Genomic DNA, 27,785 nt, shown 5'->3' on the forward strand with positions numbered 1-27,785 from the left:
AGCGAGGGAGCGGATTGGACGGGTTCGCGCATACGGAATACGTCGTTCGGGCCTTCCACTTGTGCAAAAGGCGCTGTGAGGGAGAGAAAGAGGGGTGGGGGGGCTTGACGTTCTTCTTCCCCCCCTCAGGCTCTGTTCGCCGCCCGGCGACCCGCGTCCCTCGATGGCGGAAGGAGGGAAAGGCGGATACAGCGGTGAGGGGAGAAGAAAGCAGGGAAGGGGGCGGCGGGAGGAATCTCTGGCCGTCGCTGAAGGCGGCGGGAGGGCCGTGAGGGAGGCTTTTGTGGGGGGGAATCGGAGAAGGGGTGGGGCGGTGAGGGCCAGAAGGCGGCGGAGGAAAGGGGGAGGAAGCGGGGTACTCAGAGGGCAGAGCCGCGGTTGTGTGGGGCGGCTGCAGGGAGACCGTTCCAAGGAGGACTGGGGCGGTGGAGGATCCGAAGCGCCGTAAGGGACGGGGAAGGGATTTTTGTGTCGTGAGGGATTGTGGCTCAGTGGTAGGAGTTTCTGTGTTGAATATGGAAGGTCTCAGGTTCACTCCAGTGTGGTGTTGCGGTTAAAATGCCAGACTATAGGATTTGGGAGACCTAGGGTGCATTCGCACTACGCTAACTAATGCATTTTGCATCCGGATTTTGACACTAAGAATAGCAAAAAACCGGATGTAAAACGCATTAGTTACAGTCCTAAGAGCACTTTCTGGGGAGTAAGCCCCGTTGAATAGACCTCAGTAGAATTCAGAGTAGACCTTCTTAGGATTGCTCTCTTAGTGTCGTGTGAATGCACCCCCAGGTTTGAATCCTCTTTCTGCCATGGGTAGCTGTCTGGTTGGCCTTGGGCCAGTCACACACTCTCAGCTTGCCTTGCTTCCTAAGGTGGTTTTGAGGGTAAAATGAAGGCAAGGAGATCAATGTAAGCAGTTTTGGATCCCTGTTGGGGAGAAAGGCAAAATATAAATAAAGGTGTTTTTATATAAAAAAATAAAAATTACCAGTTAAAATGCATATCTGGTAGGAGATGATATGATTTCCAGTCGTGACCCTGGAGAAAGCTACTAATCAGAGTAGACAACTGTGATCTTGATAGATCAGTGCTCTGATTTAGTATAAGGCAACTTTCAGCAGTGACTTTTAGCAGGGCCTTTTTGTGTGTGTGAATGTTTGTCTGCACCTGGAAGTCATGGCGACCTCTGGTGACTGACCCCTACTGGGGCTTGGAGGATATTCAGAGCAGTGGCTGAATGGAACCTGCTGCTGTCCTCCTGACCTGGTATTTTAAGGAGGTCACCCATCCAGGTATTTGCCAGAGTCAACATTGCTTAGCTTCTATGATCTGAGAAGATTGGGCTTGCCTGGGCTTTCCATGTCAGGGCATTTAGCAGGGTCTTTTATATAAACAGGGTATTGTTCTTTTAATTTTGGGTATTGCTCAAAAGATTTTTTGTGCCAGTGTTTATTGACTTTAAATATTTTAACTGTGAAGTGCTTTGAGTGTCTTGTGAGAAAAGTGTACTGGATATGCTGCAAAATAAGCCAAGTAAATAATTTCTCATGTGCGAGTTTGAAGAAGAGAATGGGAAGAGGCACAGCTTCTGCGAGTGCTGGAAGAGAGAGAAAAAGGCACCATAGTTTTAGGAGTAAAGGAAATTCTTGGAGGGTGTAATAAAAATATCAAGTAATGTTGACTCTTTGAAAGGAAAATGCCTTTCACTGTATTGCAGGGCAGGGCATAAATATTCAGTTTTTGTCACTTTTTTATTCCTTGTGTTCTTTCAAAATCTCAGTGGGGTGTTCTTTTCGTACATTTTATTCTTACTGTAGTCATGGTAGGAAGGGTATGTTGGGGTTTTTTTGTATGGACATACTCAAATAAGGGATATTGGCTGTTTATCATTACATATACTAACCCATCTTCCACTATATTTTAATGCATTATTTTTTTCTAATGGTAAACTAGAATGATGTTTAAACCTCCTGAGAAACTAATGCCATCTATTTAAACCCAGAACTAACAACAAACTCTTATTTATGGCACTTTACACCTATGACATCAGTCTGCTTTTTATCACCCTCCATTGTTGTTTCAGCCCAGTTAACAACACTAACTAACAAACACAGACCCCAAGTTGTGATTCTTTTAATCTGCTAAAACATTTCCATGACTCTACATACTAACTCACTGCCCACTTTCTCTATATTTAGGACTGCTTGCCATTCCATTTTTGTCTGATGAAGTCTGCTTAGAGCACATGAAAGCGTACATTCTGAATAAAACTTAGGTGGTCTTAAAGGTGCACCTTGACTACTGCTTTGTTCTGTTTATAGTCTTACACTGACTGAGGCTTTTCAGCTGGTAGAGCTTGGGGATTTTCTACCCTTCACTGAAACATTTTTTCTCTTCTTTTAATTTCTGCTTCTGTTTCTTGAGCAGAAAAGAAAAGGGTTACTGTAGGCATCACACTGATGGGAGAAGTGTATTTTGGAGAGTGGGGAACAGTGTTGATATAATGGCAGAAGATCAGAGCATGTGTACAGGGGGAAGGGGTCAAAGTAGGGAAAAATTAGCACTGTGGGCAGTAGGAAATCTTGAGGGGCAGAGATGATGGAGGGTGTCAGGAAGGGGAGAAGAATTAGTGTAGGAGTGGGCCAATAGGAAGAGGAGGAAGATGTTCTGGGGACTGAGATCTTTCTGAAGAAGGTAGTGGGGATTTAAATGTAGAGGTTCTTTTTGTTTGGGATGCACAAGGGTGGTTTTTGAAAGACGGGAGAGGGAGGGCATTCATTAGTTAGCATTCATTTGCAATATATACATGCATCATTGTCAGGATGTTGTCCTTATTTTTGAAGAAGGTGACATAGAATGCTTTGGAAAGCAGAAAGTGGCTCATTCTTGTGAAAAACTTGGAAGAGAGTCCTTTGCTGTTAGAGAAATTGAAAGGAGCTCAGGGAGAGCATTTGCAGGTGGAAAAAGTGTGGCTGTCTTGGGGTGGGGGAATCAGAAGGAAGGAGAGTTAGGAATGTGGTCAGAAGGAGCCAGATGTGATGAGCTCAGAGTTCTGTTCATGAGAAGTATGGGAGCTCCTGGTAGAAAGTAGAGTCAGTTTAAAGTACAAGGGAAGTGGCCCTCTTTAATAATTTGTGGTGTCTTGCTAAATGCAGTTCTGGTTCCCACTTCAATTTTTTTTTCTAGTATCCTTTTCATAATTTTGAACTTGTTACCCTTGCACAGAACATGATGATCGTGTGGGTGGAGGACGCAGCAGCAACAGGGGTTTCTCTGGGCGGCGGAAGAAAGGCCGGGGCCCCTTCCGAGGAAAGATGTACAGTGAGATGAACCATCATCAGAAAAGCTGGAGCAGTCCAGGCTCTGGTCCTCGTAGCCGTATAGAGGAAGATGACGACGATGTTCTCATGAGTGACCCTCATGATGCACTACGATCCCGCTAGTGAGTAAATTGCCTGTTTGTTCCACCTCAGTTCTCCCAGCTGTCTAACAAGGACAGCAGGCTTTTAAATATATATATATATGTATAGGATTGCTGTGGTGGTGTTGATAGTGGAAAGTGCCATCAAGTCACAGCTGATTTTTTTCGGCCCCATGGGGTTTTCAAGGCAAGAGATGTTCAGAGGTGGTTTGCCATTGCCGGCCTCCATGTCACAACCCTGGTCTTCCTTGGAGCTCTCCCATCCAAATACTTGCCAGAGCTGATCCTGCTTAGCTTCCAAGATCTGATGAGACTGAGCTAGCCTTGTCTAGCCAGGTCATTGTGTTGTGTTAATGAAAGAAAAATTAGGTAGTCCAGGCCCCTGCTTTTTTCACCATGGACCTCAGTTCTTATATAATACCCAAAATGTTTTGTATGGGCTATCTGGTAGCAGATGGAATTAATTATTGTTGAGGACGAGGCAATAGGTTTGTGTTTCTCAAAAAGTGAAATTTTCCTTTTTTTCATAAAATAAAAATTACCTTTAGCACACGAGAACCATTGGTGTATTTTTCAGAAAAACCTTCAACCAATCCTTCCGCCTCCAAAGTTCATGTTGGATTACCTGTTAAAAGATTAAAGCAAATAAGGCCAACGTGTTGGTTTTAATGAATAGGTGAATGGTGAGCATCTGCCAGCAGCCTGTGCTTTTTGATGTTATGGTTTACAGGCTTTCCTGCAGACCAGTGAGTAAACACTTAGAAGGTGGGGCTTCAGGAGTTAAGTGAGCCTTTCCTGCCTAACCAGCTACAGCTTTATAGCTGTGGGTGCCTGTATCTTGTTCCTAATGATGGACAAATGGGGTCATGTGAATCATTCCCCAGAATAGCATTGGGCGGATGAATGATCCGGAGAGTGTAAACCACAATACTAATTCAGAAAACTAATGACTGGATATGACTTGGGAAAGGGTGCAGTGCTGAGTGGCCTAGTTTAATAAAGGGAGGGGGGTAATTTGGCAGTATGGATATCGTGTTCATATCTTACTGGCATTTTCTTTTAGAACCAAATGCTTTCTGTTGCTTCTTTGTCATCAGCATAATTTGTATCCTGAACTAAGAACAGGTGTGTCCAGTGGTACCTTATAGACTAGTAAAATTTATCCCTGCATAAACTTCCATGAGTCAGAGCGCCTGTTTTTATTTTGCTGCTTACAGATTTAACACAACTACCACTTGGAATTATCATTCTGTGAGTTAAGAGAATTAGCGTCAGGCCAGAGAGTCTCCCATGTTCTAATTCAGCGTTATTTGATGTGTCACATCAGACCTGCCTTGCTAAAAAACTAGCTTTCTATTTCCCAGCAATCCTTATGGGCAGCGGCCAAACAGACCAGACCGGGAGCGGGGCAACCTGAGCAGTTTAAACCTCACGGTGCGAAAGAATCTGGGATCTCCAGACCGAAGTTTTCCCATCAGCAATGCCTCCAGGAGGAGGTGGTTCAAAGTCACAGTGAGTCTCCTGGGAAAATGGGGTATGGAGGCAAGAGCCAGGCAGTCAGAAGGGGCTCTGACTGCCATTGGCAAAAATGCCTTGCTACTTGCAATAGGCTGAGCTTACTACTATCGCTGAGAGTAAATGCCTGCTATTGACTGGTCAGACCTTAGAACAGGACAGAGCTTTAGGCAAAATAGGATAGACCAGGGAGATTCCTGGAAAGCAGCAAGCCACAGGAAGCAGTGTTCGGGCAGGGGAGGAGGGTGGAATATTCCAGCAGTATGCGAGGAAAAGTTGGCTAAAGTTCACGAATCTACTAAAACAGTAAGATCATTGAAAGCATTTGATATTTATTGTGCTTTGCTATGCAGAGATAAGTTAAATACTTGGATATTTACAGAGCAATCCAGAGATATACTTCCACTGTGGTGCCTGGCTGCCACTTGACTATAGCAGTGGTAGTCCCTTCCCTAAGGGCATAAATTATGCAGCAGCCAGTTGACAAAGTCAGTGTGTTTGCAGTGTTTTCTGTTCATAACCAAGCTTGCATCTATAGCAGCTGTGCCACAGGGATCATATGGAGGCATTGCTTTGAGGCAGTGGCACCAGCACAGACAGTGCTACCAAAACCAGTCAGGGGCCATATGGCAAGTGGGTGGAGTTCAGCATCCATTTCAGGCAGAAGGCAGAGAGGGGCTGTCCACAGGAGCACACCCTCTTCTCGCTTAAAGGGACCATCTCCTGTCAGCAGATCCGGGCACCTGACAGTGGGGAAGGGCTTTGAGCAGTCTGTTGCCAGGGGTACTGCCACACCACCCCTGCCAGTGGCAGAGCAGGAGCGGGGCCCACTGGGATGGCCTCAGATGTGGGGGCATGCAGCACCACCCTCAGATCTGCCAGTTCATCCCTCAGTAGTGCAAATGTGATCTTGGGCTGGAATGACTGGCATTTCACTCTGGGCTCTGTCATTCCTGTTCCAGAGCAATCAACCCCCAGAGTATCAGTCCAGACCCATCCTGCATGCATCATTGCTTCCATGTGTTGGGATGAAGTTGAGATGTATTGCAATGGAAACCATGCAAGTGATTTCTCATTCCTGCCTGCCAGTATGTCCAACGGGCATACCCTCTACAAATTCCATGCCCTCCCAAAACATTGGGTCTGTCTACTGCACTGGCTCCCCCTCAGCCGCTGACTCCAGGGACCCCCAGGATCCTCTGCCCCTTCATTGTGACCCTCAGATGTATGACAGATGGCTGCCCCCTCCTTGGAGCAGACAGAGAGTTATGAAAGTCGTTCACACACCCAGTTTTATTTCTGACGAAGTAGCTGACATCATTCCCTGTTTCACGCTCACAACAACCCTGTGAGGTGGGGTAGGCAGAGGGTGTCCATCTGGGCCAAGGCCACCCACCAAGTTCCATGGAACAAGTGAATGCATTTAAAGTTGCTTTTTTTCCACCTCTCCCTCCCTCCCCCATCTATTTGCCTGCCTGCCTTCCTGTCTTGTGGCTCTCAGACATCTCACATTCATGTCTTGTGGCTCTCAAACATCTGAATTTCATTCTACATGGCTTTTACATTAAGCAAGTTTGGCCACCCCAGTCCAGATCATGTGAAGTGATGGTATCGCTTTACTCTGCTCTGGTTAGATCTCACCTAGAGTATTGTGTTCAGTTTTGGACACCACAATTTAAGGTTATAGACAAACTGGAACATGTCCAGAGGAGGGCAACGGAGATTGTGAGGGATCTGGAGACCAAGTTCTATGAGGAAAGCTTGAAGGAGCTGGGTATGCTTAGCCTGGAGAGGAGACAACTGAGAGGTGATATGATCATCATCTTCAAGTACTTGGGCTGCCATATAGAGGATTGTGCAGAATTGTTCTCTGTTGCCCCAGAAGGTTTAAGCAGAACCAGTGGGTTGAAATTGAAAAGAGTTTCCTGCTCAACATTAGGGAGAACTTCCTGACTGTTAGAGTGGTTCCTCAGTGGAACAGTTTTTCTCCAGGCCAGTTTGGTAAGGGATCCTGGAGGTTTTTGCCATCTTCTGGGCATGGAGCGGGGCTCATTGGGGAATGTATGTGTGTGGGGAAAGTATTTGTGAATTTCCTGGATTGTGCAGGGGGTTGGGCAAGATGACCCTGGAGGTCCTTTCCAATTCTTTGATTCTAGGTACTATTCTTCAGAGGTTTGCTCTGTTATAGCTTTAGCCGCCTTCTTCTATGTTTTATTCTCAGATTCCTTTTGGGAGGAAATACGAAAAGTCATGGCTGCTTAGTGCCATTCAGAATCAATGTAATGTTCCCTTCATCCCTTTGGAGGTAAGAAAGTGGAAGACTATTTTCTGCCTTAAAGTGACAGTCCAGCACTTTAATAACCAAACTGAGAAGAGCGCAAGTTTACTTGGAACCATGTTATATGCATCCACCACTCTGTGCCCATTGGAGTTAGTGTTTTGGCTGTGTTTATCTTTGAATATTTTTGATCTTTTAGTTGTTATGGACAGTGAGTGCTTGGTTAGCACTGTTTTATATGCCATCTTGAGTCACCATGAACAGTGGGGAAAGCGGGGTATAAATATTTCAATAAATTGGGCTGGGCCTGTATTCTGCTTATCAACAGTCTAGGACAGGAGTGTCAAACTCATTTGTTATGAGGGCTGAATCTGACGCAAATGAGACCTTGCCAGGCTGGGCCATGTGTGTCATAAAATGTAATGCCAGGTAGCAGAGATTTTTTTAAAGCTTAAAATAAAACATGCTTAAAACATTGGCACTGGTTGATCTTAAAGGTGTTTTCTTTGTCTTTCTTCTGTGCAATCTAGGCTCTCTGAGTTGCTCAGCAAAGCCACTGAGCCAAGCCTCTCTTCCTTCTATTGGCTAAGGCCCCTCCCCCTCCTGGTCCCCTGGTGTAGGAAGGACAGAGACAGAGCTTTCTTTGAAACAAGCTATCCCTCCCTCCCCAAGGGAGGAGCCTCAGCCAATGGAGAAAACAGAGGCTTTGCTCTGTAGCTCCTGTGTGATTGAGCAAGCTTGGTAAAAGAAGCTGTGATGCAGAAGGAAGCAAGAGATAGGAAGGAGGAAGCAGATGACAGCCAGTTGCCTGATTTGGCCCCCAGGCTGCATGTTTGACACCCCTGGTCTAGGAAATAATATCCATTTTACTTACCTGTTGTATTTTTATTCCACTCGTCATCCAAGTAGTTTAGTGACACCTACATTCTCACAAAAATATATATGTGAAAGGTGTGCGGGGTGGAATCAGCAGCAATGGTGGCATTGGGGAAACCTTTAGTTACTGTATTTGTGCATATCTTACAGTTTCAGTGCCGTTGCAAGGTACTATCCATGTTTATATGCAGTTCTCGACAGTCAGCTTCTTCATTTAAAAAACAAACCAGATTATCTCACATACACTGCTTTCTTTGCACAGGTTCACTATGCCACTAATCGAGCTGTGTTTTATGTTGAGGACCCTAATGCTGCCAACGCCCTCAAGCACTTGTCTCGGAAAATCATTGATGCAGATGGCGGAAAGGTCTGGACACTCCTGCCCTGAGAAAAGTGGAAGTATGAGGGGAGGGCTCATTCCAGACTAAATGGGGGCATGTGATCATTTGTAGCTAGAGCTGGTCCTTATTTGCCTCCAGAACAACATACTTGCCAAAGGCTAAGTTAAGCCCTGCTTGTTGGCTTGGCCTGCAGCAAATACCCCTCTTCACACACACACACACCCCTAAGTTTGAGCTGTCCTTTTTTTTCAGGTGGTCATATTGGTCAATGCATGTAGTCCACCACCAACTGTCCAGCATGAACTGAAGCAAGAAGAGGTTGAACAGCTGAAGGTGAGTGAAAGACACCGCAGCAGACATTGAGATCTCTTAGCTGTTTGTGAGATGGCAAGTTATTTGTAGGGGTGTACGTGTTGGAGGGGTGTGTGTGCTGTTTTGTTTGAAAACCTATTTCTAGAGATCTGTGGGGATGGAATTCTATCTCCAGTCTTTTGGAGGAAAACAGCTCTTTGTTCTTTGAGCTGTGAATATGGGGAGAATGCAGGAATACAGACCACTTCCTGAAATCAGCTTGTTTTCCTTCATCAGGGCACCTGTGATCCCCTCATGTCTGTTGCTCTCTTGTACTTCTCCAGTGTTTTTTTTTTTTTTAGTCCAGGGGCACCTTTAAAACCAACAAAGTTTCACTCTGAGTGTGCATGGACATGAAAGCCTATGCCCTCAATAAAGCTTTGTTGGTCTTACAGGTGGTACTGGACTCAGACTTTGCTCTGCTGCTTCAGACCAAAAGAGCTACCCACCTGAAAGTATTTTGTTACATGTTCTTCCTCAAATGAGGCTCAGAGTGGCATACCTGTGTATTTTCAGGTGGCTTTTCCTTTAGGCACTGACCGCCAGTGCATGTAAGTCTTTTGCTGCCTTGTGGCATCAGGTCAAGGAAGGACTGAGACCCTGGGGTTCAGGAGGAACTTCAGAAGCAACTGCACAATCCCTGTAGTGATGGAAAGGCGCAGCTACAGGTGCTTGGGGCTCGATATCAGTTGTGAGGCATGGCAGGATGAGCATTTTCAACCATTTGAGAGACTAATGAAAGGAAAGCTGCAGAGAATAGCTCAGTGCTTTGTATTTGGAAGATGGCAGGCTTCAGTCTCTAGTGTCTCTGTTTAAAGGGGTGTTTGATTTCCATTCTGCTCTGTCCAGCTCTCAAGGCAGCTGACAGACAACTCTCCTTGTGTGGCCAGTTACCTTATTTCAGCAAATGGTAGCGTACAGGGTAGAGATTTCAATGATGAGAGCAACAACTGGTTCAAATAGCCATAGGCAGTCTTTCAAAAGCCCTGGACATACCATATGGGTATAGCCTACATTTTGAATTGAGCCCTGTTGCAAATCTGTAGACAGTGTCAAACCCTTTGGGGCAGGGGTCCCCAACCCCCTGGCCACGGACTGGTACCAGGCCGTGGCCTGTTTGCAACCGGGCCCTGCAGCCTTGCTGCCCCGCCGCCCATGGCGCTTCCTCCCCCTGCCCCCTTTTCACCATTTTAAGACCAAGGAAGGGGCCGTGAAGCACCTCCCAGGCTGACCCCTACCCAGCTGATCAGCGGGGAAAACTGCAGCAGTGGCAGCCAGCAACCCCTGAAAGAGCAGCGCTGCCCTTGCCTCCTCCCCAATTCCTTCCTGGGCATGGGAAGAAAGTGGGGAGGAGGCAAGGGCAGTGCCACTCTTTCAGCAGGTTGCTGGCTGCTGCTGCCATGGTTTTCCCCACCGATGAGCTGATCGCTGGGGGGGTGGGGGGGTCAGCCTGGGAGGTGCTTCACGGCCTCTTCCCCAGCCTTAAAATGGTAAAAATGGGGAGGAGGCACCACCACGTGGGGAGGTCGAATTCGGTGCCCCCACCCTGCCAGCCTTGGGGCCTGTCCCTGGGGCCAAAATGGTTGGGGGCCACTGCTTTAGGGCAAGTTTAGAGAGCCAGTTTGGTGTAGTGGTGAAGTGTGCGGACTCTTATCTGGGAGAACTGGGTTTGATTCCCCACTCCTCCACTTGCACCTGCTGGCATGGCCTTGGGTCATCCATAGCTCTGGCAGAGGTTGTCCTTGAAAGGGCAGCTGCTGGGAGAGCCCTCTCAGCCCCACCTACCTCACAGGGTTTCTGTTGTGGGGGGAGAAGATATAGGAGATTGTAAGCTGCTCTGAGACTCTGATTCAGAGAGAAGGGCGGGATATAAATCTGCAGTTGTCTTCTTCAAAAAAAAGTGAAATATATGTAATTCCAGGTCTGTCTGAGACAATGGAGAGCTGTTGCCAGACAAAAGAGTCAGTATTGAGTTAAATAGACTAGTAGGCTGAAAGCAGCTTCATGTGTTCATCTGCCTGCTGAGGAAAGTGAAATAAGGGGTGGGAAAGTCTGTGGCCCACAAGACCAGGTGGGAATGGAAGAATGATGAGAGGCTCTCTAGGTGTAATAGGTCTCAGTTGGGGCCAAAGGAGATTTAGAAAGCTCTAATAATCTTCCATCTGTTCAGTTCTTAAGAGATCCTGGTGTGCATTTTAAAAAGTTTCGGTGGAGTCTTCAATCAGACCAAAGGAAAGGCAAGGAAAATCAGACTTCTTTCACTTCCCTGTGTGATCCTCAATGAGCTCTTCTTTTGTTTCCAGCTTTGTATGAGTAAGAGATACGATGGTTCGCAACAGGCCTTGGACCTGAAGAGCCTTCGCACAGACCCAGGTAAATAGATTTCAGTTGTCTCTTCACAGCCAGGGCTGCTTTTTTCCATCCTGAAACATGGAGGTGAACTTTGGCATTCGGCCTCCACTTAAACAAAACAAAATCAATACCGGCGAACTTGCAGTGTGGACAGTCCTCAGAATCTGGGTTGTTTGTCTGGCAGAGGTTGCAATGCTCTAATTGCAGCTGCGAGTGAAGAAAAGATGTGTAACCAGGGATGGGGTTTCCAGGGAGTCCTACGGAGAGCGAATGAGATTGATAATACCTGGTTTGTTTTTGAATTCCTCAGATCTGGTGGCTCAAAACATTGATGTGGTGTTGAGCCGCCGAAGCTGCATGCTAACTGTACTGAACATCATTGAGGAGAACATCCCTGAGGTCAGTGGCTTTTGCCCCCCCTGCTTCCGATTTTGTGGATCCTCTGTGTCCAGTGTACTCACTTGCATAGATTTCTGAGCATGTATTGTGTATTTCACCACTGGCTTTCTTAGCTCAAAACTGTTTGGAGTTTTCACGTGAACAGGAGCCCTTTTACCTGGTTAGCAACAAATGAGAGTTTACTGGAGGTGCCAGTCCCTGTGCAAAATGTTTAAACTGGTGTTTGGTATTGTCATAGAGCAGGAGTGGCCTAACTGTGCCTCAGGAGCCACATGTAGCTCTTTTACACATATTTTGTGGCTCTCGAAGCCCCCACTGCCCTGCTGGCTGGCTTGGAGAATGCATTTATCTCTTGAAATTACTTCTCCATGTCAAGCCAGCTGGCAGCTTGGAGAATGCATTTAATGTTAAAGTTGTTTTCTGTCCACCCCTTGCTTCCTTCCCTCCCTCCCTCGTCTAACGTTCATGTCTTAAGGATCTCAGACATCTGACATTTATTCTACGTGGCTCTTACATTAAGCAAATTTGGGCACCCCTGTCATAGAGGCTTTAGGTGGGTGAAACTTGACTCAGCTTCCAAAACAAATCTCCTGAACCGGCTGAACTGAACAATGGTTGTCTTTGCGAAGCTTTCTGACCTCTTCCCACCTTCAGAGCAAAAGTAGCAAAAGCATTATCGGTAATGCTTTGTGACTCCAAATTGAGAGGTTGTGGTTTAAAAACTTATGATCACACAATGTGGCAGGGAACAGAATGTAAAGGAAATGGATACATATTAGGACAATATATAGCATTAAAGCAGCATTGTAATCTTTACCCCACCCCTCTAAGGCAGACCATCACCATGCTGAAAATGCGAGAGAGGCTGAGAAGAGTGGTTTGCCTACTGCTGTCTAGTGAGTTTCTGGCAGAAGTGAGATTTCAACCAGAGACTTCTGGATTGCCGCTCATTCTTGGCTGAAGTGATGGGCACTCTGCAGTTCAGCCTTCTTTGGACTGGAGCAAGCCTGCATCCATATTCTAAACTTTTATTTGCATCTCTACTGCTGCATCCAATTTTTTGTGTGTGTGAGATGCTAGGTTCTGTTTAGAGACATTTGAAATCTGCTTGCTTTTGTGCTGCCAGTCCCTGCCTCTCACTTAAAAGAAATGGATCGTCTTTCCCTTGCATTCCCATCTAACTTTCTGCATCTGCTTTTTTGCAGCTTCTCTCTCTAAATATGAGCGACAACAAGCTATACCGGCTGGATGAAATGTGTGATATTTCCCAGAAGGCTCCTAATCTGAAAATCCTCAATTTGTCCTGCAACCAGGTAGACCCAGGTGCTCACTGACTTCAGCCTGGTCCTCTGTTCTTAAAACTTTTCTTCTGACTCTACACTCTCTCCCCCCCCTCTTCCAACTGCCTTCAGTTGAAGTCGGAACGTGATCTGGACAAGTTGAAAACATTAAAGCTCGAGGAACTGTGGCTGGACAACAATCCACTGTGTGATAGCTTCCAGGACCAGTCCACCTACGTCAGGTGAGGGGCAACCGCGGGGCTGCCCTGCCTGGCTATGGCAGGGCACCCCTCCATTCCACCCTCCAGTCCCCACTTGCATTTATTTGGTCCCACATTTGCCCACGGAGCAAATAGGGCTCCATAGAGATGAGCTGGCTCCATATTATCAAGAGGTTTTTACTCACCCAGGACCACCTGGTTGATTTACTCAATCTCCGTACATAGCACTGTCTACATTTGCCATGGCCTGGTCTCCCTGAAGAGTCTCTGCAATCCTGAATCCTTATTGTGATGCCTTTAATGATGATTTTGTTTCAGTTTGACCAGAGCGCTGCCCAGCCCTCCTGCCACCCACTCCCCCATATTAACGTTATGGAATTAACAGCTAAAATTTGCTTTCAAGTGATCCCCCATATTCCCTCTAGTCTCGTTTTCCTTCCTTGCACAGTATTACTACTTCCGCTTTGGGAGCTTTGACTCTCAGAAGCTTTATACTCCGAAAATCTTGTTCGTGTTTAAGGTGCTGCTGGGCTCGAATCTATCTGTGCTTCTGCTTGCAGTTGTCATCTTCAAAGGACCTCTGGCCACTTCCTTCCACTGTCTACTCTGCCCGCTTTACTTTTAACTCCTGGGCTCTAGGACCTCACGATGCACAGCCTTTTCCATTCTGTCTAGTCGCCTCCTGCATCTCCCACCCCTGCCCCATGAAAGCCTGCCATGCCACATCACCTTGTTGTGGACCTTACCTTTCACATTTATAATGAGAGCCCCTCTCCCCGTGCCGTTCCAAGAAGCACCGTGTTGTGCCCAGGCATGCAACATGTTTATATCTGAATACTGAATGTGAGCTTCCAGATGTTGGGGCAGCCCTGGTGTGTTTGGCCCATGCAGATGGCTGGTTAGCCAAGGACGGGTAAGATTCCTCATGGGAGGGACAACCTAAGACAGGCACAGTCACACAGTGGCCAGACAAGCCCTTCCCCCGCCTCTGGGAAAGCCGGCGGACAAGGGACAGCTGCCTCACTTACTTGTCTTTGGACAGCTTCAATGCTGATTTCTGTGCTTCTTGATGATAGGGGCAGTGATGGTGCTGACTCTGAGATGGAGCAGCTGCTGATTGAAGTCATGCACTCTTTGCAAGAAAGATCCTTCTCATGCTTGTTGCAAGTGGGGAAAAACCCCTCATTTATTTCAGAGTCATGTGGGTGTACGCAGGCACCTGTGTTCTCCAAAAGGGTGGGAGCGGTAGGGGTGACACCCAAGACTGGGTGAGGCTGTGCATTGGTAGGGAGGGGCTTCCAGGCCTTTCCTCTTTGTTTCCTTCAGTCTGTTGCATCCCTTGCCTTTTAACTCCCACCCCATCCCCTGCTGCCTTCCGCAGTCTTTAATTAGAGTTGGGCCTTGATGCAGGAACCCTTCCCAAGCTGTTTTAAATTGGGTGCCAGGATGTTGGCTCAGGCAACTCCACGACTAATGGAAATCCTTATCCACTCCCCCTACTTCCCATTCCCCACCCATGCCCTTTTGCCTCTGTGGAGCACCTCTCCTATAAATGGAGCTGTGCGGGTGAGTACATACTAAGGTAAGTGTAGCGCACAGCAGAGGGAGCCGTTCAGCAGTGTGGTCTTCTGCAGCTCATACCCATGTGCATGTGTAAAACTACCATGGGGAAAAACACAGTTTTATGGCAAACCACCCTGTAAAAAAATCTGCCGTGAAAACATTGTGATGTGACATCACCCCAGAGTTGGAAACGACTGGTACTCGCACAGGGGACTACCTTTACCTTTATTTAAGACTTTAATTTTTTCCTCTGCAAGCAGAGGCCTGTTACCTGCTAAATGCTTGGAAGTGCACAGACTCTCAGCACTGTTCTTGACCTCTTTACGGGGACAAAATTGTAACCTTAACACTGACAGACTTCCACAAAGTCCAGAGCTGCATGTTCAGTGAAGGAACATTAACTGTATTGTTTCTGCAGCAGTGACCATTCAGGTTAAACTGTAACATATGGGGAAATGGAAACAAAAGGAGTCACACAGTTCTCTTAACACTGATTATAAAAATTATCTGATCTTAATGATCAAACTTTTCAAGTGACTCTGCTCCCTTGTGTCGCTTTTATAGCTGATGCTCAAGGAAATCACTTCCTTAAGTTAGTTATATACATGGAGCTACACAAATTGCTGCTGGGTTTTGCGCACACGTTTTGTGGGCCTTGTTTAAAACGCTTGTACATGTAAGTTTCTTAGGCTTCCCAAGAACAATTCAAATTGACAGCCTTTTGTTGGGGTTTCAGTAGAGATTCTGGTGAGTAATACCACCATTTCTTAGCTTCATGTGGTGTTTTTCTACACCTGTCAACAACAACAAAAAATGGATCGAAGTCATTTTCTTTTCCTCACAGAACTCTGTTTTCTGTAGTATCGTACTGGGGTCTTAGAAGTTGAGAGATGGCCCCTATGATAATAATAATTGTGCCATCTAGTTGCAATTGACTCGTGGCGAGCCCCAGACCACGGGGTTTTCAAAAGGCAAGAGACAAGCAAAGATGGGCCTTCCTCAACATAGCAACCCCCGCCTTTCTTAATGGTCTTCCATCTAGCCAGGACTGACCCTGCTTAACTTCTAAGCTCTGATGAGATCGGGCTGTTCAGGCTTCCTGGCCCTAATTATCTGTGGGGATCAGTTAAATAGAAACAAGGGCTTCCATCTTGTCTGGCCCAGAGTAATAACTTGTAATTCCCATTCTTTGAGTATAGTTGAAGGTTCTTATTGTGAGCCTTCCCTTCCTGGCTTTAAAAGATGGGAAGGTAATGCCCTTGCATTTGCAGGAGGTACAAGCAAGATAAGAGAGAGTGGAGGCCATGCGGGGACATAGCTGAAATGGAGCTCCCTGGGTTACAGAGGGGGTGCTGGTGGAAGAGAGGGGCCATCAAGACAGGTGGTGGGGGGGGGTGGGGGTGGGCAGTCCCACCTGACCCATAAAACTGCTTCATTCACTCTTGTTCCTATTCTGACAGTGCTATCCGGTTGCGGTTTCCGAAGCTGCTGAGGCTGGTGAGTTGCATTGTCATCTCTTACGGGAGGTGTGGGGGTCTGGGCTCACCTGTGTACATTTGACAGTGCTCTTGCGTTATTCCTCTGCTTTTTCCCTCTGCAGGATGGTCACGAGCTGCCCCCTCCCATTGCCTTTGATGTAGAAGCACCTACTGCGCTGCCCGCCTGCAAGGTACAGAACCACCTTGAAAGTGGTGGGGAAAGGGCAGCTTGTCCCCAGTTCACGGAGTCTTTTTGAGCTCTTGCTTTGAATCATGTGGCTTGGCATTAGAAGGCTGTTTGCTATGAGCCCTGTCAGAACACTGCTTTATTAATGTGAGCACAGTTAACAGATAATTTCTTTTCTCATCCAGGGCAGCTATTTTCCTTCAGATGACCTGAAGGTGCTGATTCTCCGATTTCTGCAGCAGTATGTATTGAGTTGTTGCTTTGTTAGTAGTACTTCTCAAGTAATGTGATGCTAAAGATTACTCCCCCCCCCCCCAAAAAAAAAAGAAAAGAAATTCACAGGCCTTGCCTGGGGTTGTAGTAACTTAAATGCTTAAATATGCCTTGCGCTTTCAGTCTTTCTTAGTATTGTCTGCTCTGACTGGCAGAGGCTGTCTGCAGTATCTTACAGAGAAAAATCTCTCCCAACTCCTGCTGCCAGAGTCATTTAAACTAGATTGAACTTGGGACATTCTGCTACAGAATACATGTTCTATCACATTAAGCCACAGCCCTTTCCTCTGTATATGCAAGTGTTATTCAAGGATTCCTTTCACTACGTTGGAGCATTGGCCATGTAGCCCAACAGGATCTGCTCTGACAGGCAGCAGCTATTCATGGTCCCAGGCCACAGGCCTCCTCTTAAAAGTTAAAAGCTCTTCAGCATGCCCAATGTGTGCTCTGCTACTGTGCGGTGATCTTTCCTAGTATAAGGGAAAGATGTTGTGGGAGAAAGGTAGAGGAGAATGATTTTGGGTTTTAAGCTTGAACTTCATAGAGAGAAAAAAAGACAGTTACTGGTTAGAACTGAGCAACATCCCAATAAAATTTGTGTTGGGAATACCTAGCCAGTGGCTAATAGTTTGAGATCCTGGAAGGAAATTTGTCTTCTGACTCTCACCACAATAATGTTAGCCTATAGACCTTTGGCTATTCAGCCTTTTCTTGGACATGCCTCACTGAGCTACCATTTCTGAATCATCTGTAGCTATTTGCTCTGCAAACATTGCTTGCAACCTGGGGTAATACAGCTCAGGCTTCATTGAGAAGTAGGTCAGAAGCACAGATATCTGGTCTGTCCTATTTTTCTTGGTAACGCTTGAATTCTATCACAGATACTATGCTGTCTATGACTCTGGGAACCGGCAAGGATTATTGGATGCCTACCATGATGGAGCCTGCTGCTCCCTGAGCATTCCCTTCAGCATACAGAATCCAGGAAGGTAAGCTAGCATCTCTAGTTTTATTCTTTAACATTGGGAGGGGGAAAGTGTGCTTAACGTAGGGTGGTAAACTTGTGGGGTTTTTGGCATCACACTGTGAATTCCATATAAAAATGATACAGGCAATTCAGGCTCTACACTAGGATGCGCAGAATTCTTCAGTTCGTGTAAGAAGCTACTAGTGCAGTTCCTAATGTTTTGCTAGTTTTGGACAGATCTTTCAGCTATGCATTATGCCTTATGAGCACCATGGCAGAGTGGGGATTTGAACCTGAATCTCCCAGATCCTAGTTGGAAACTATCCACTGCACCATTAGTTTTCTTGAAGTGACTCATGTTGAACACTAGCAAGCAGATGGACTGCACACCTACCTATAACGTTTGGAAAAACAAGGTGGTGTTAAGACATGTAAATGTATTTATTGTGTTTATCTTCATTCATAGCCCACTTTTCTCATTGGGACTCAAGAGTGTGAGATAAAACTAAGGCAGTCAGTAAGCTGATCAGAAAATGTAACATTTGAATCTAATAGCTGAAGTTCCTAGTATAACAAAACTATTTAGACAGTCCGCAAGCGGATTACAAAATATAACTCTTGAGTTTAACGGCAAAGATTCTTAGCAAAGCAACGTAATGCAGTGGGGCTGAGATTGAAGAACTGAAAGGAAAAAAAACACATTCTCCCTAATAGGGGTCTCAGTCTGATCCATTGCATCAGATCATTGTTGGTTTGGGGGATTGGGTGGAAGGATTCCTTCCATTATCTTCATACTAGCCCGCCTCCTTTTATTATTTATTTAAAACATCTATTAGCCACCTTTCTGGTGGTGATGGAAAATGCCATCAAGTCGCAGCCGACTGACTTACGGTGACCCCGTAAGGTTTTTGAGGCAGGAGACGTTCAGAGGTGGGTTGCCATTGTCTGCCTCTGTGTCGCAACCCTGGCCTTCCTTGATGGTCTCCCATCCAAATGGTAACCTGGGCTGACCCCACTTAGAAGAAGAGGAAAAGGAGATTGGATTTATACGGCACCCTTCACTTGAAATCTCAGAGTGGCTTACAATCTCCTTTCCCTTCCCCTCCCCACAACGGACACCCTGTGAGGTAGGAAGGGCCTGAGAACTTCTGAGAGTTGATGAAATAAGGCTAGCCTGGGCTGTCCAGGCTACCTTACAGGAACCTAAGGCAGCTTAGAGTGCAAACACAATAAAATGCACCAAAAACAAACCACAAATTAAAACCAGCAATTTCGATCTGCTGGTAGGGAGAAGAACAAAAGCTAATCAAATGCCATTGTAAATAAAATTGACTTTGGCTGGCTCCTAAAGGTCAAAAGCAAAGGGAGCCAGACGGGATTTGAACTTGCGTAATCTCTAACCAAATCCAATATTTGAATTGCACATTTTTTAAATAGGCTAGGAGGAAAAATGGGGGGAGGGGGAGTAGAAGCTGTAGCCCTTTGAAATTCTGCAAACATTCTGCTATTGTATGCATTCCTGGAAATCCTTGAGTTTCCTTAATAGGATTTTCTCGCCCAAACAGAAGCAATTTGAGCGACTACTTCAAGAACAGCAGAAACGTGAAGAGACTTAAAGATCCCAGTAAGCAATCATAAGTCAAAAAAATGGGGGGGGGGTTTGCTGTTGGTTGAATGTGGGCTTAGGCTGCTACGTGGGGTTGGCTGCAACTAAACATCTGGTACAGCGTGAAGGAATATTATGTGCAATAGCTGTGCTGCACATGGCCTCTGTTTCCAGCTGTGTCCTCAGCTGGGCACCAAAGAGGGAGCTGCTGTATCCTAGATGCCCTCAAGAGAGGGGAACTGCTATGGCAAAAGAATCTGGCAAAGTGCTAGAAGCACAGAAAACTTTTGTACTTTGATTCTGTGGAAGAAACACTAGCATCTGAAGAGCTCTATATTCTAGGGCTGGTTTCAGCTGGGGAAGTTAGCTAGGAGGGTAGATAAACCTAACACAGGGACTTGGGAAAAATAGCAGAATTGACATTTTAAAGTCAAATTAAAATTCTTTAGAAGTATGTCATTATTGTGTGGTTGGGGAACAAAAAGGGTATAAGAGCAAGAGTCCAGCAGCAAGAGTCCAGCACCTTAAAGACTAACAAAACTTATGATGGTAAAATTCCTTTATCTGAAGAAATGAGCGGTAACTCACAAAAGCTCACCCCCCCAGCTACAAATTTTTGTTAGTCTTTAAGGTGCTAGTGGACTCTTGCCCTTTTCTACTGCTACAGACTAACACAGCTGCTCATCTTGCTCGATCTCAAAAAGGGATAGAAAGAAATAAAGAATTGACCTTTATTGGTTGAAACATGTTTGAAAACAGGGAACAAGGACAGAGTTCCTTCTAGTCTGCCTGCTGATCATCCTTACCTTTATAATTCCACCTATCCCCATGCTGTTTTGTCAGAAACACCTGTTGATGTGCTGTCCATTTGAACAACCCATTTTGGTTTGCATGGGCCTTTGCAAAGGAGATGTCTGCAGGAAAAAGTCTCTCTTTTTTTTTAACCTGGTAGCTGAACTTGGAACTACAGGAGTGTTAATTGAGCTGTCCTCAATACTAGTTAGTTGATGCTGCTGTTTACTACTTCGGGGGAGGAGGGCTTCATCTACACAGTGAGTTCAGCCTCCCAACAGACTGTGTCTGCAGTCACTTGGCTTCTCTAAGGTTGTTGTGTAAGAACCTTTCTCAACAAGGGGGTACTGGACACACCCTAGTAGTGATGGACAGTTCCTGGGCATCTTTGGGGTGCTGCTATAGGAGAAAGAGGTGAGGTGATGTGAGCACTAAATCAGACTTCCATGGCTTGGTTTTGCATTCTCCTGAAAGTTGTAACACTCTGGATATTCTCACTGGAGAGCATTGCCTGGACTAAGCTTGCAAAGTTAGTAGTTCGTGAAGGGAGAATAAACATACTCAGACAAGAATAAAAGTTGCTCCAGGTTTATTGAGGCCATTAAGTAAGCATTTAAGTGCACACTAACCGGTCATTGCGACTGGACTCTAAGATCAGTTCGCCCAACTTACTGACTTCAGGATATAATCGTCTTCCCTTCTTGACTTAAATTTAAAAAGACACAGACCTTAAGAATGGTTTCGGCATTTTCCATTGTGAGGCTTTTATCTACAAACAGGGCAATAACAGATAAGGATATTTCTTAAACAATGGTTTGGATTTTTTTTGTTGACCAGCATCAGTACATATTAACCAGGTGGTAGTCTGCAATTCTTTTAACTAATGGGAAGACTAAACTAGGGGAATAACTCTTTGTCTTCCTTGATGTTAAGGCCAAGCAAGGGCACTGCGTGTAGTGTCCCACAGATTAAAAAAATAAAGAGAAACACTTAACTGTATGAGGAGTGGCTTAAAACAACATATGAACAGTAAATAAGACATCTTGGAATGCAGTTGCCAAACTTTGATGTAGAGCTATAGTTATGTAATCTTAGGACATAGCTAGAAATTCTCAATTCTGTAACATTTTCCCTTCTCACTCTCCCCACCCTCCCCAGCCATGCGTTTCAGGCTTCTGAAGCACACACGGCTGAATGTTGTGGCCTTCCTCAACGAGCTGCCCAAGACTCAACATGACATCAACTCCTTCGTAGTGGACGTCTGTGCACAACAGGTGAGAAGGGGTTGGCTGAGTGAGGACTCTCCAGCAGGGACTGGGCAAGGTCACCAGTAATACTCCCTCTAAGCTGCAGAGTCCTGTGAGCAAAAAATCTAATTTGTGTGCTACTGGCATTACAGCTGTGAGCTACAGCATGTCAGTTTGCTCTGGGGCCGTTTTTCCTGAGCTAAGACAGAAATGTATGAACCGGAGGCTAAAAAACTGTGAGCTAGCTCACGGGAACTCAGCTTAGAGCTCTAGTTACCAGTAGATTTAGCAGGGGGAAGAGAAAACATGTGTGTCAACTGGGGGGGTGGGCTGGAAGAATTTAGTACCACTGGTAGGTGAATGAGAGGCCAGATAAGCTTCCAGTTCTGCAGTGGGTCAAAAATGTGCACTCAGATTCTCAGAATTCTGCAGCCAGAAAACTTTACTAGAAAAGTGTGTGTTTTATTGTCTAATTTATAGTAACTTGATTAAAGAAAAGCTTAAAGAAAAGCTGTCAAACAATTACCAAAAAAGACACATTACACAAAAATACACTTTTCTGGTATTGGGCTTGCAAATGTATTACTGCATAACCTAGGCTCACTATTTGCCCACTTTGGGCAGGCAGCCTTCCGGTAATCCAGCCATTCCTCTCTAAGCCTACAGGGAAAATGGAAGGCAGGAATGATGTCAGGTAGTGCTACAAGGCACTTTCACTCATTACCCTAGCCAAAGCAACAAATGGACAGTATAAACAGTATACTAAGGTTGCTTGGTAATGGCTTGACAACCCTAGTATAACTCCTACAGGGTTGCTTTCCTGAGCTGTCATCTTTTACACTGTTCCTTCTTTTTACAGAACACAATGCTTTGTTTCACACTCAGCGGGGTCTTTAAGGAAGGTGAGTGTGTTGTCGGAGTCCCCGGTGCAGTCTTTTAGTGCAATGCAGCCAGTGCAGCCGTGCTCTGGTAGATTCTCTTCTTCATCTCTGTTCCATTTGTTGTTGTTGTTCCTTACAGTGGAGGGGAAGTATCGGGAGCTGATGCGGGCGTTCACTCGTGTGTTCATTGCTGTTCCTGCCAGCAACAACGGGTAAAGAAATGAGCCTTCCGGGCATGGGCAGCCCAGAATGTGGGGGCTAACAGGGAAGAGGTCAGGTTGTAGGGCATTCGGAGAGCAGTGGAAGGAGGACTGTTCTGCCTGATTGCCAGGAGCTGGGTAAGTCTGACTTCCTCAAGTCCTGATGGTCATGTGAGAAGAGTCCTCTGTACCAGGGTTTCCAATGTGTTGTCCAGTACCCGCCAACACCTTTCTTGGCACCCACCAAGTGTTTTTAGAAAGTGGGTGGAGCCAGATGGCATTCTCGCCCACTGGTTATCTGATCGGCTATGCAGATTAAAATAACGTTTCAGTGGCAGCTGCCACCATGGCTTGTTCTATTCTTTCTTGGCCTCTTTTCCAGTGTATTTTTTAATTATCTCTTTTCTGTCCTGCACTTGGGCATCCTTTGCATAAGCCGCTTCACCTCCTGTGGTGGCCATTTTGTGGTTGGTTCCCCCTCCTGCTGCAGCCATTTTGTAGTTGCACTCACCACTCTTGGGTCAGAATTCTAAAGATGCCCACAGGCTCAAAAAGATTGGGGATCCCTCCTCTATACCTAAACCATCCCCTTTAGCCTGTCCTTTTAGTTTCTGCAAAAGGAACTAATTTCACTCACCTGATCAATTTGCATACAGTGGTATTAGCAGAGAGGAGATCTTGGTCTCTTAGTGCATTTCTGCTGAGCCAGCTTGTGCCTGCAGGTTGCTGGGATTCAGGCAAATAATTTTGGGTTAGGTGACCTCAGCTTAATTTCATAAGGCACATCCTAATTTCTTAAGCGAGACGGCAGACTCCAGATCAGTTACTGTGATAAGACTTAACTAAATCCTTAAGAGATCCTGGATGTGCATTTTTATTTTGCAAATTTTCAATGTGTGGATAGGATTATGGATTAACGGTCAGTGGATCATACAACAGACCTGAAGCCAGCCCAGTCCATGAACAAAAAGGGGATATGAGCAAGAGTCCAGCAGCACCTTCAAGTAACAAAATTTTGTGGCAGGGCTTGAGTCACTGCTCATTTCTTCAGATAAAAGGCCACCCCTGTAGGTCTTACCCTTGTTTGCCAACCCCTTGGCAGATGTCATATACAGACTCCCAACTGAAAGGGTATGGAGGAGCAAGGGGGTGGGATTCTTGAAGTTTTGATGTTTTCCCCTCTGGCTGGCCAGACAAGCAGTGCATCAACTTGCCCTTTTCTCAGTAGTCATCCCGAGTCTTCTCTTTGTGCAGGCTGTGCATTGTTAACGACCAGCTGTTTATTCGCAATCCCAACAACGAGGACATCCGCAAGGCTTTTGTCATGCCAGCACCCACTCCCTCTTCTAGCCCTGTGCCCACACTCTCCGCAGAGCAGCAGGAAATGTTACAGAATTTCTCACTGCAGTCTGGCATGAACCTGGAGTGGTCTCAGAAGTAAGTCTCACTGGAAAATGGGGTCGGGATGGGGAATACTGCAGGATGGGGCTTGAACACCCTCCCTGCTGGACTCGTTCTCACTGTTGTATGAATCTCTCCCCCTATCCATCCACAGGTGCCTCTCAGATAATGATTGGGACTATGCTCATGCTGCCCGTATTTTCACCCAGCTCAAGGTGAGTGTCCTTGTCCTGATCTGCCACCAGTCCCTCTCCAGCTGGCTGTGGACCGGTTTCCCCATTTGTAGGCCAGCTTGCTCACTCAGCGCTTGACTTTGGTGGAGCAGGATACAGAGTCTGAGGAAACAGTCTTGAATGTGCGCTAGGCAGTCTCAGTGCTGCCACCAGCAGTAAGCTCTCAGGGGTTCACACTCATTTGTTATGAGGGCCGGATCTGACATAGAATCATAAGAGTTGGAAGGCACCTCCAGGGTCATCTAGTCCAACCTCCATAAATGAGACCTTGTCGGGCCGGACCATGTTGAGCTGGGCCATATGTGTACCTATTTAAGATTAGGTAACAGGGATATAAACTTTATAAAGAACACAGACAAACACAAAGATTTTTTTAAAACTTAAAACGTGCTCAAAACATTAGCACTCATTGGTCTTAAAGGTGCTTTCTTTGTATTTCTCCCATGAGATCAAGGAAGCTCTGGCTCTTTCCCTCCTTCCCCAGGGGACCAGGAGGGGGAGGCGCCTCAGCCAATAAAAGGGCTTGCCTCAGTAGCTCTGTAGCTCTGCTGTGTGATTGAGAGAGCCTGGCAAAGCAAGCTCTGCATTCCCCCCTTCCTCCCCAAGGGAGGACCCTGAGCCAATGGAGAAAATAGAGGTTTTGCTCTTTATGGCTCCTGTGTGATTGAGCAAGCCTTGCAAAGCATGCTGTTACACAGAAGGAAACAAGAGAGAGAAGGAAGCAAATGACAGCCAGTTGCTTGGGGACCTGATTCAGCCCCCGGGCTGCATGTTCGACACCCCGGCTCTTAACTGCTGTATAAACCTCAACCAATACTCTCTCTAAGCTGTGGAGTCTTGTGAGCAAAACTTCTACTTTGTGAGCTACTGGTATTAAAGTTGGGAGCTACTGCATAAATCAGTTTTCCCTAAGTGTTAGCCGGATGCTAAAAAACTGTGAGCTAGCTCACACTAACTCAGCTTAGAGGGAACACTGGCCTCAAACAAGCATTTTAAAAATGAAACTTCTGGGTATCACAGCCTTTTTAAAGAGGTAAAGACCAAACATTGCCCCAAACAATGGAAATTTTGGGTGAGCTGGAGAAACATTATGTTCTTGGGTTGAGGGGGGGGGAAGCCTCTGAAGGGCTTTTTGTATTTCTCTGTCTCCTTATTCATGCTGCTGCCCTTTCTCCTGAGAGCTTAGGGGATCATGTATTTTCTTCATTTGTACCTTTACCAGAACTCTGTGGTTGATTAGACAGAGACTGTCCAAAGGCCGTCTAGTGACCATCAGGCCTGAGCAGGGACTTGAACCTGGTTCTCCCCAGGCTTAGTCTTATGGGCAGACCACGAAACCTCGTGCTTGTGGTCAGAAGTGCTATATTTGGGGTCATGGAAGAACTTCGTGCCTTCACAACAGGGAATTGACAGCTGACCTTAGGATGCTTAGTCTTTTTCCAGCACTGCGTGAGTCTTGACGTGTGCAGCTCAAATCGCTGGAATTATAGGACCTGCTAGTGCATTGTTGCGGTGTTACCAGTTAGTTCTCTGCTTGAATGTACATGAAGCTGCCTTATACTAAATCAGACCATCGATCTGTCATAGTCAGTATTGTCTACTCAGACTGGCAGCAGCTCTCCAGAGTCTCAGGCAGAGGTCTTTCCCATCACCTACCACCAGGCCCTTTTAGCTGGAGCTACCAGGAACTGCACCTGGGACTTTCTGCATGACAAAGCAAGAAGTTCTTCCACTGAGCCACAACCCCTCCCTATATGCTTTGCTATTTATTTATTTATTTATTTATTTATTTATATTAAGATTTATACCCCGCCCTTCTCACCTAGGTGTCTCAGCTGGTTAACCCAGCTATGCCCCAGCTGGTTAACCAGTGGAAGGCTGATATAGAGAAGACCTTGGGATGAGACCAAACGTGGGAACCTGTAATCTTTTATTCCTTCAGTGATGATGTTAGAATTCTATTATGAACTTCCTGTCTAAGCAAAGGGAACTGGGTGTGGCTTGTGAGCCTGCAGTTCTGGGATAGTTAGAAGATGGTGGGAGACTCCTGGATTCTGTTGAGAGCTCTGCATGCGACGAAGTCAAAAGCCTTGATATTTGTTTTGTTCTCTTTGACAGGCTGAGGGGAAGATCCCGGAAGTGGCTTTCCTCAACTGAGCGGTGGGCCCTGTCACCTTGACCAAAACTTAAGGAAACAGCATTTTATCCTTCAGAGAGACGTTATTTTGTAAATAAATGAAAGTTTCACTGTGTAAATTAAAAGACTCGCTCCCTTTTGCAACTGTGAAGGCTGAGGCCATTCTCCACGAGGGTCGGAGAGACAGGCTGTGTTGAGCACAAAGTGGCAGCATCTCTGGTACCCATGGGGACGGAAGACAACAAGAAGGGTTGCTTTGTAGACTGGCTTTTTAGAGGACCGAGCTGCCCCTGTGCGCACCATTTGGACAGTGAAGAGTCCCCCCATCTGTGTTTCTTTTTCCTCTTTTGACTTTGAATACCTGGTATATTTTTAATGTGCGCTCCTCCGCTACTTTTTCTGCAGCAGTTGTCTCAGGAGTACTGTTTTGTATATCTCTAGCCCTAGGTTAAAGAGGAGTCAACAGTTCACGGCTTGAAGGTTTTAGAGCATCTCCAGCCTTCTGAGGCTAAAATATTTTGTGCGTTGGGAAGAAGCAGGGCATTCGTGTCGACCTGCTGCTGCTTCCGTGGACCTCTGGGTTTTCTTTTTTCTTATTTTTTTAAAATGGATTTTTGGAACCAGCCTGAGCTCAGGCCCCGAAAGGCAAGTCCCTATAAAGTGCTGCCCCTAAAATGGGTGCTGCCTCACTTTCCCTGGCTCCTGGGATTCTTGCTGTTGCTCACCACTTAAAAGAGATAGGAAGCATGGGTTGGCATGCTCAGCAAGGTGTAGCTTCTGTGTTCCTCCTCTGCCTGTAGTTCTTTCAAACCAGCTGTTAGTAAAAATAATTATTATTAAAAACCATGTGTATCTTCTAATTTTGTAAACCAGAAACAGGAACCTATTGATTTCCCCCTGTGGCTGTAGATTTCAAACCCTATGGTGCTGTCCGTTCCAGCCAGAAACTCCAGTACAAATTGATATGCTATTCCAGATGACTCTGGACAGCTCCAGTCAAATGCAGGGGTGTACTTAAGAAGCCCTAGGTTTCTCATTAGCTTACCTGTATCAGATCATTAGTCTGCTGCCAACATTTGCAGTTCATTCTCGATATTGCACAGAAGTAAAAATATTACTAGAGAATCTTGCTTTTATTTTCTGTTTTTTTAAAGCAAATAATGATTTGTAATGATTTACAATAACATGCACTAACTTGCAAGAATATAATGTGTTGAATTGATATAGATTGTTAAAGGAGAGCCAATTATTTGATACCATTAAAATAGTTTTCCAGAGTTACCCAGGTTACAGGTAAGGAGCATCATCAAAAAAAGATGCTCAAAATCAATTTAGCTTGTCATATTTATATCTTTATAATAGTGAGACTCAATAAGGTTGGGGGACTGCTGGATGTCTGTTAGTAAGCACAGCAGAAAAGTTTGTAACCAGATTTGCTTCCATCTATGTAAGAGTTATATGTGGCAACCAGAACTGTACAGAGTATTTCAGATTTACGTCTATCCTGGTTAAAAGAGCAAGAGGTTTACATTTGAGTTATTTAAGAACTAGTAAGTCTCCCACTCTGGATAGCATATACCCACAGGTTTGTAATCTGTCTTATTCATCCTAGAACTTCTCTTGTCACCTCTATTTGGACCCAGTTCTTCAGACACCCTTCTTGAAAGTAGCTCCAGCATAGATATCAGCCCCATGCTTTATGTATTTAACGTTATTTATAGTCTGCCTTTCTCATTGGGACTCAAGGAAGATGATACAGAGTGAGTCAATAAAATCAACAAGATGG

General features: G+C 45.8%; 1 protein-coding gene across 1 annotated transcript; it reads left to right on the forward strand.

Moving 5' to 3' along the window:
• Positions 1-26,842, forward strand: NXF1 (nuclear RNA export factor 1). The gene is made up of 21 exons (XM_060254370.1): positions 1-194; positions 3,226-3,442; positions 4,786-4,933; positions 7,158-7,241; positions 8,353-8,457; positions 8,684-8,764; positions 11,086-11,155; positions 11,445-11,533; positions 12,739-12,846; positions 12,946-13,055; positions 16,058-16,094; positions 16,198-16,266; positions 16,448-16,503; positions 17,417-17,524; positions 19,068-19,126; positions 21,059-21,174; positions 22,007-22,049; positions 22,168-22,240; positions 23,483-23,665; positions 23,784-23,844; positions 25,981-26,842. Exons 1-21 carry the CDS (start codon positions 164-166, stop codon positions 26,017-26,019), a joined length of 1,887 nt encoding a protein of 628 aa, XP_060110353.1. The 5' UTR covers positions 1-163; the 3' UTR covers positions 26,020-26,842.
• Positions 26,843-27,785: the final 943 nt, after the last annotated feature.

Source organism: Heteronotia binoei, chromosome 1, assembly GCF_032191835.1.
Source record: "Heteronotia binoei isolate CCM8104 ecotype False Entrance Well chromosome 1, APGP_CSIRO_Hbin_v1, whole genome shotgun sequence".
In the NCBI taxonomy this organism is placed as follows: Eukaryota; Metazoa; Chordata; class Lepidosauria; order Squamata; family Gekkonidae; genus Heteronotia; species Heteronotia binoei.

Coding starts and splice junctions, on each gene's coding strand:
- NXF1 (XM_060254370.1), top strand. CDS start 164: ATGGCGGAAGGAGGGAAAGGCGGATACAGCG. Junction 8,458..8,683: donor TTGATGCAGATGGCGGAAAG/GTCTGGACACTC, acceptor CTTTTTTTTCAG/GTGGTCATATTGGTCAATGC. Junction 16,095..16,197: donor TTCCGAAGCTGCTGAGGCTG/GTGAGTTGCATT, acceptor TTCCCTCTGCAG/GATGGTCACGAGCTGCCCCC.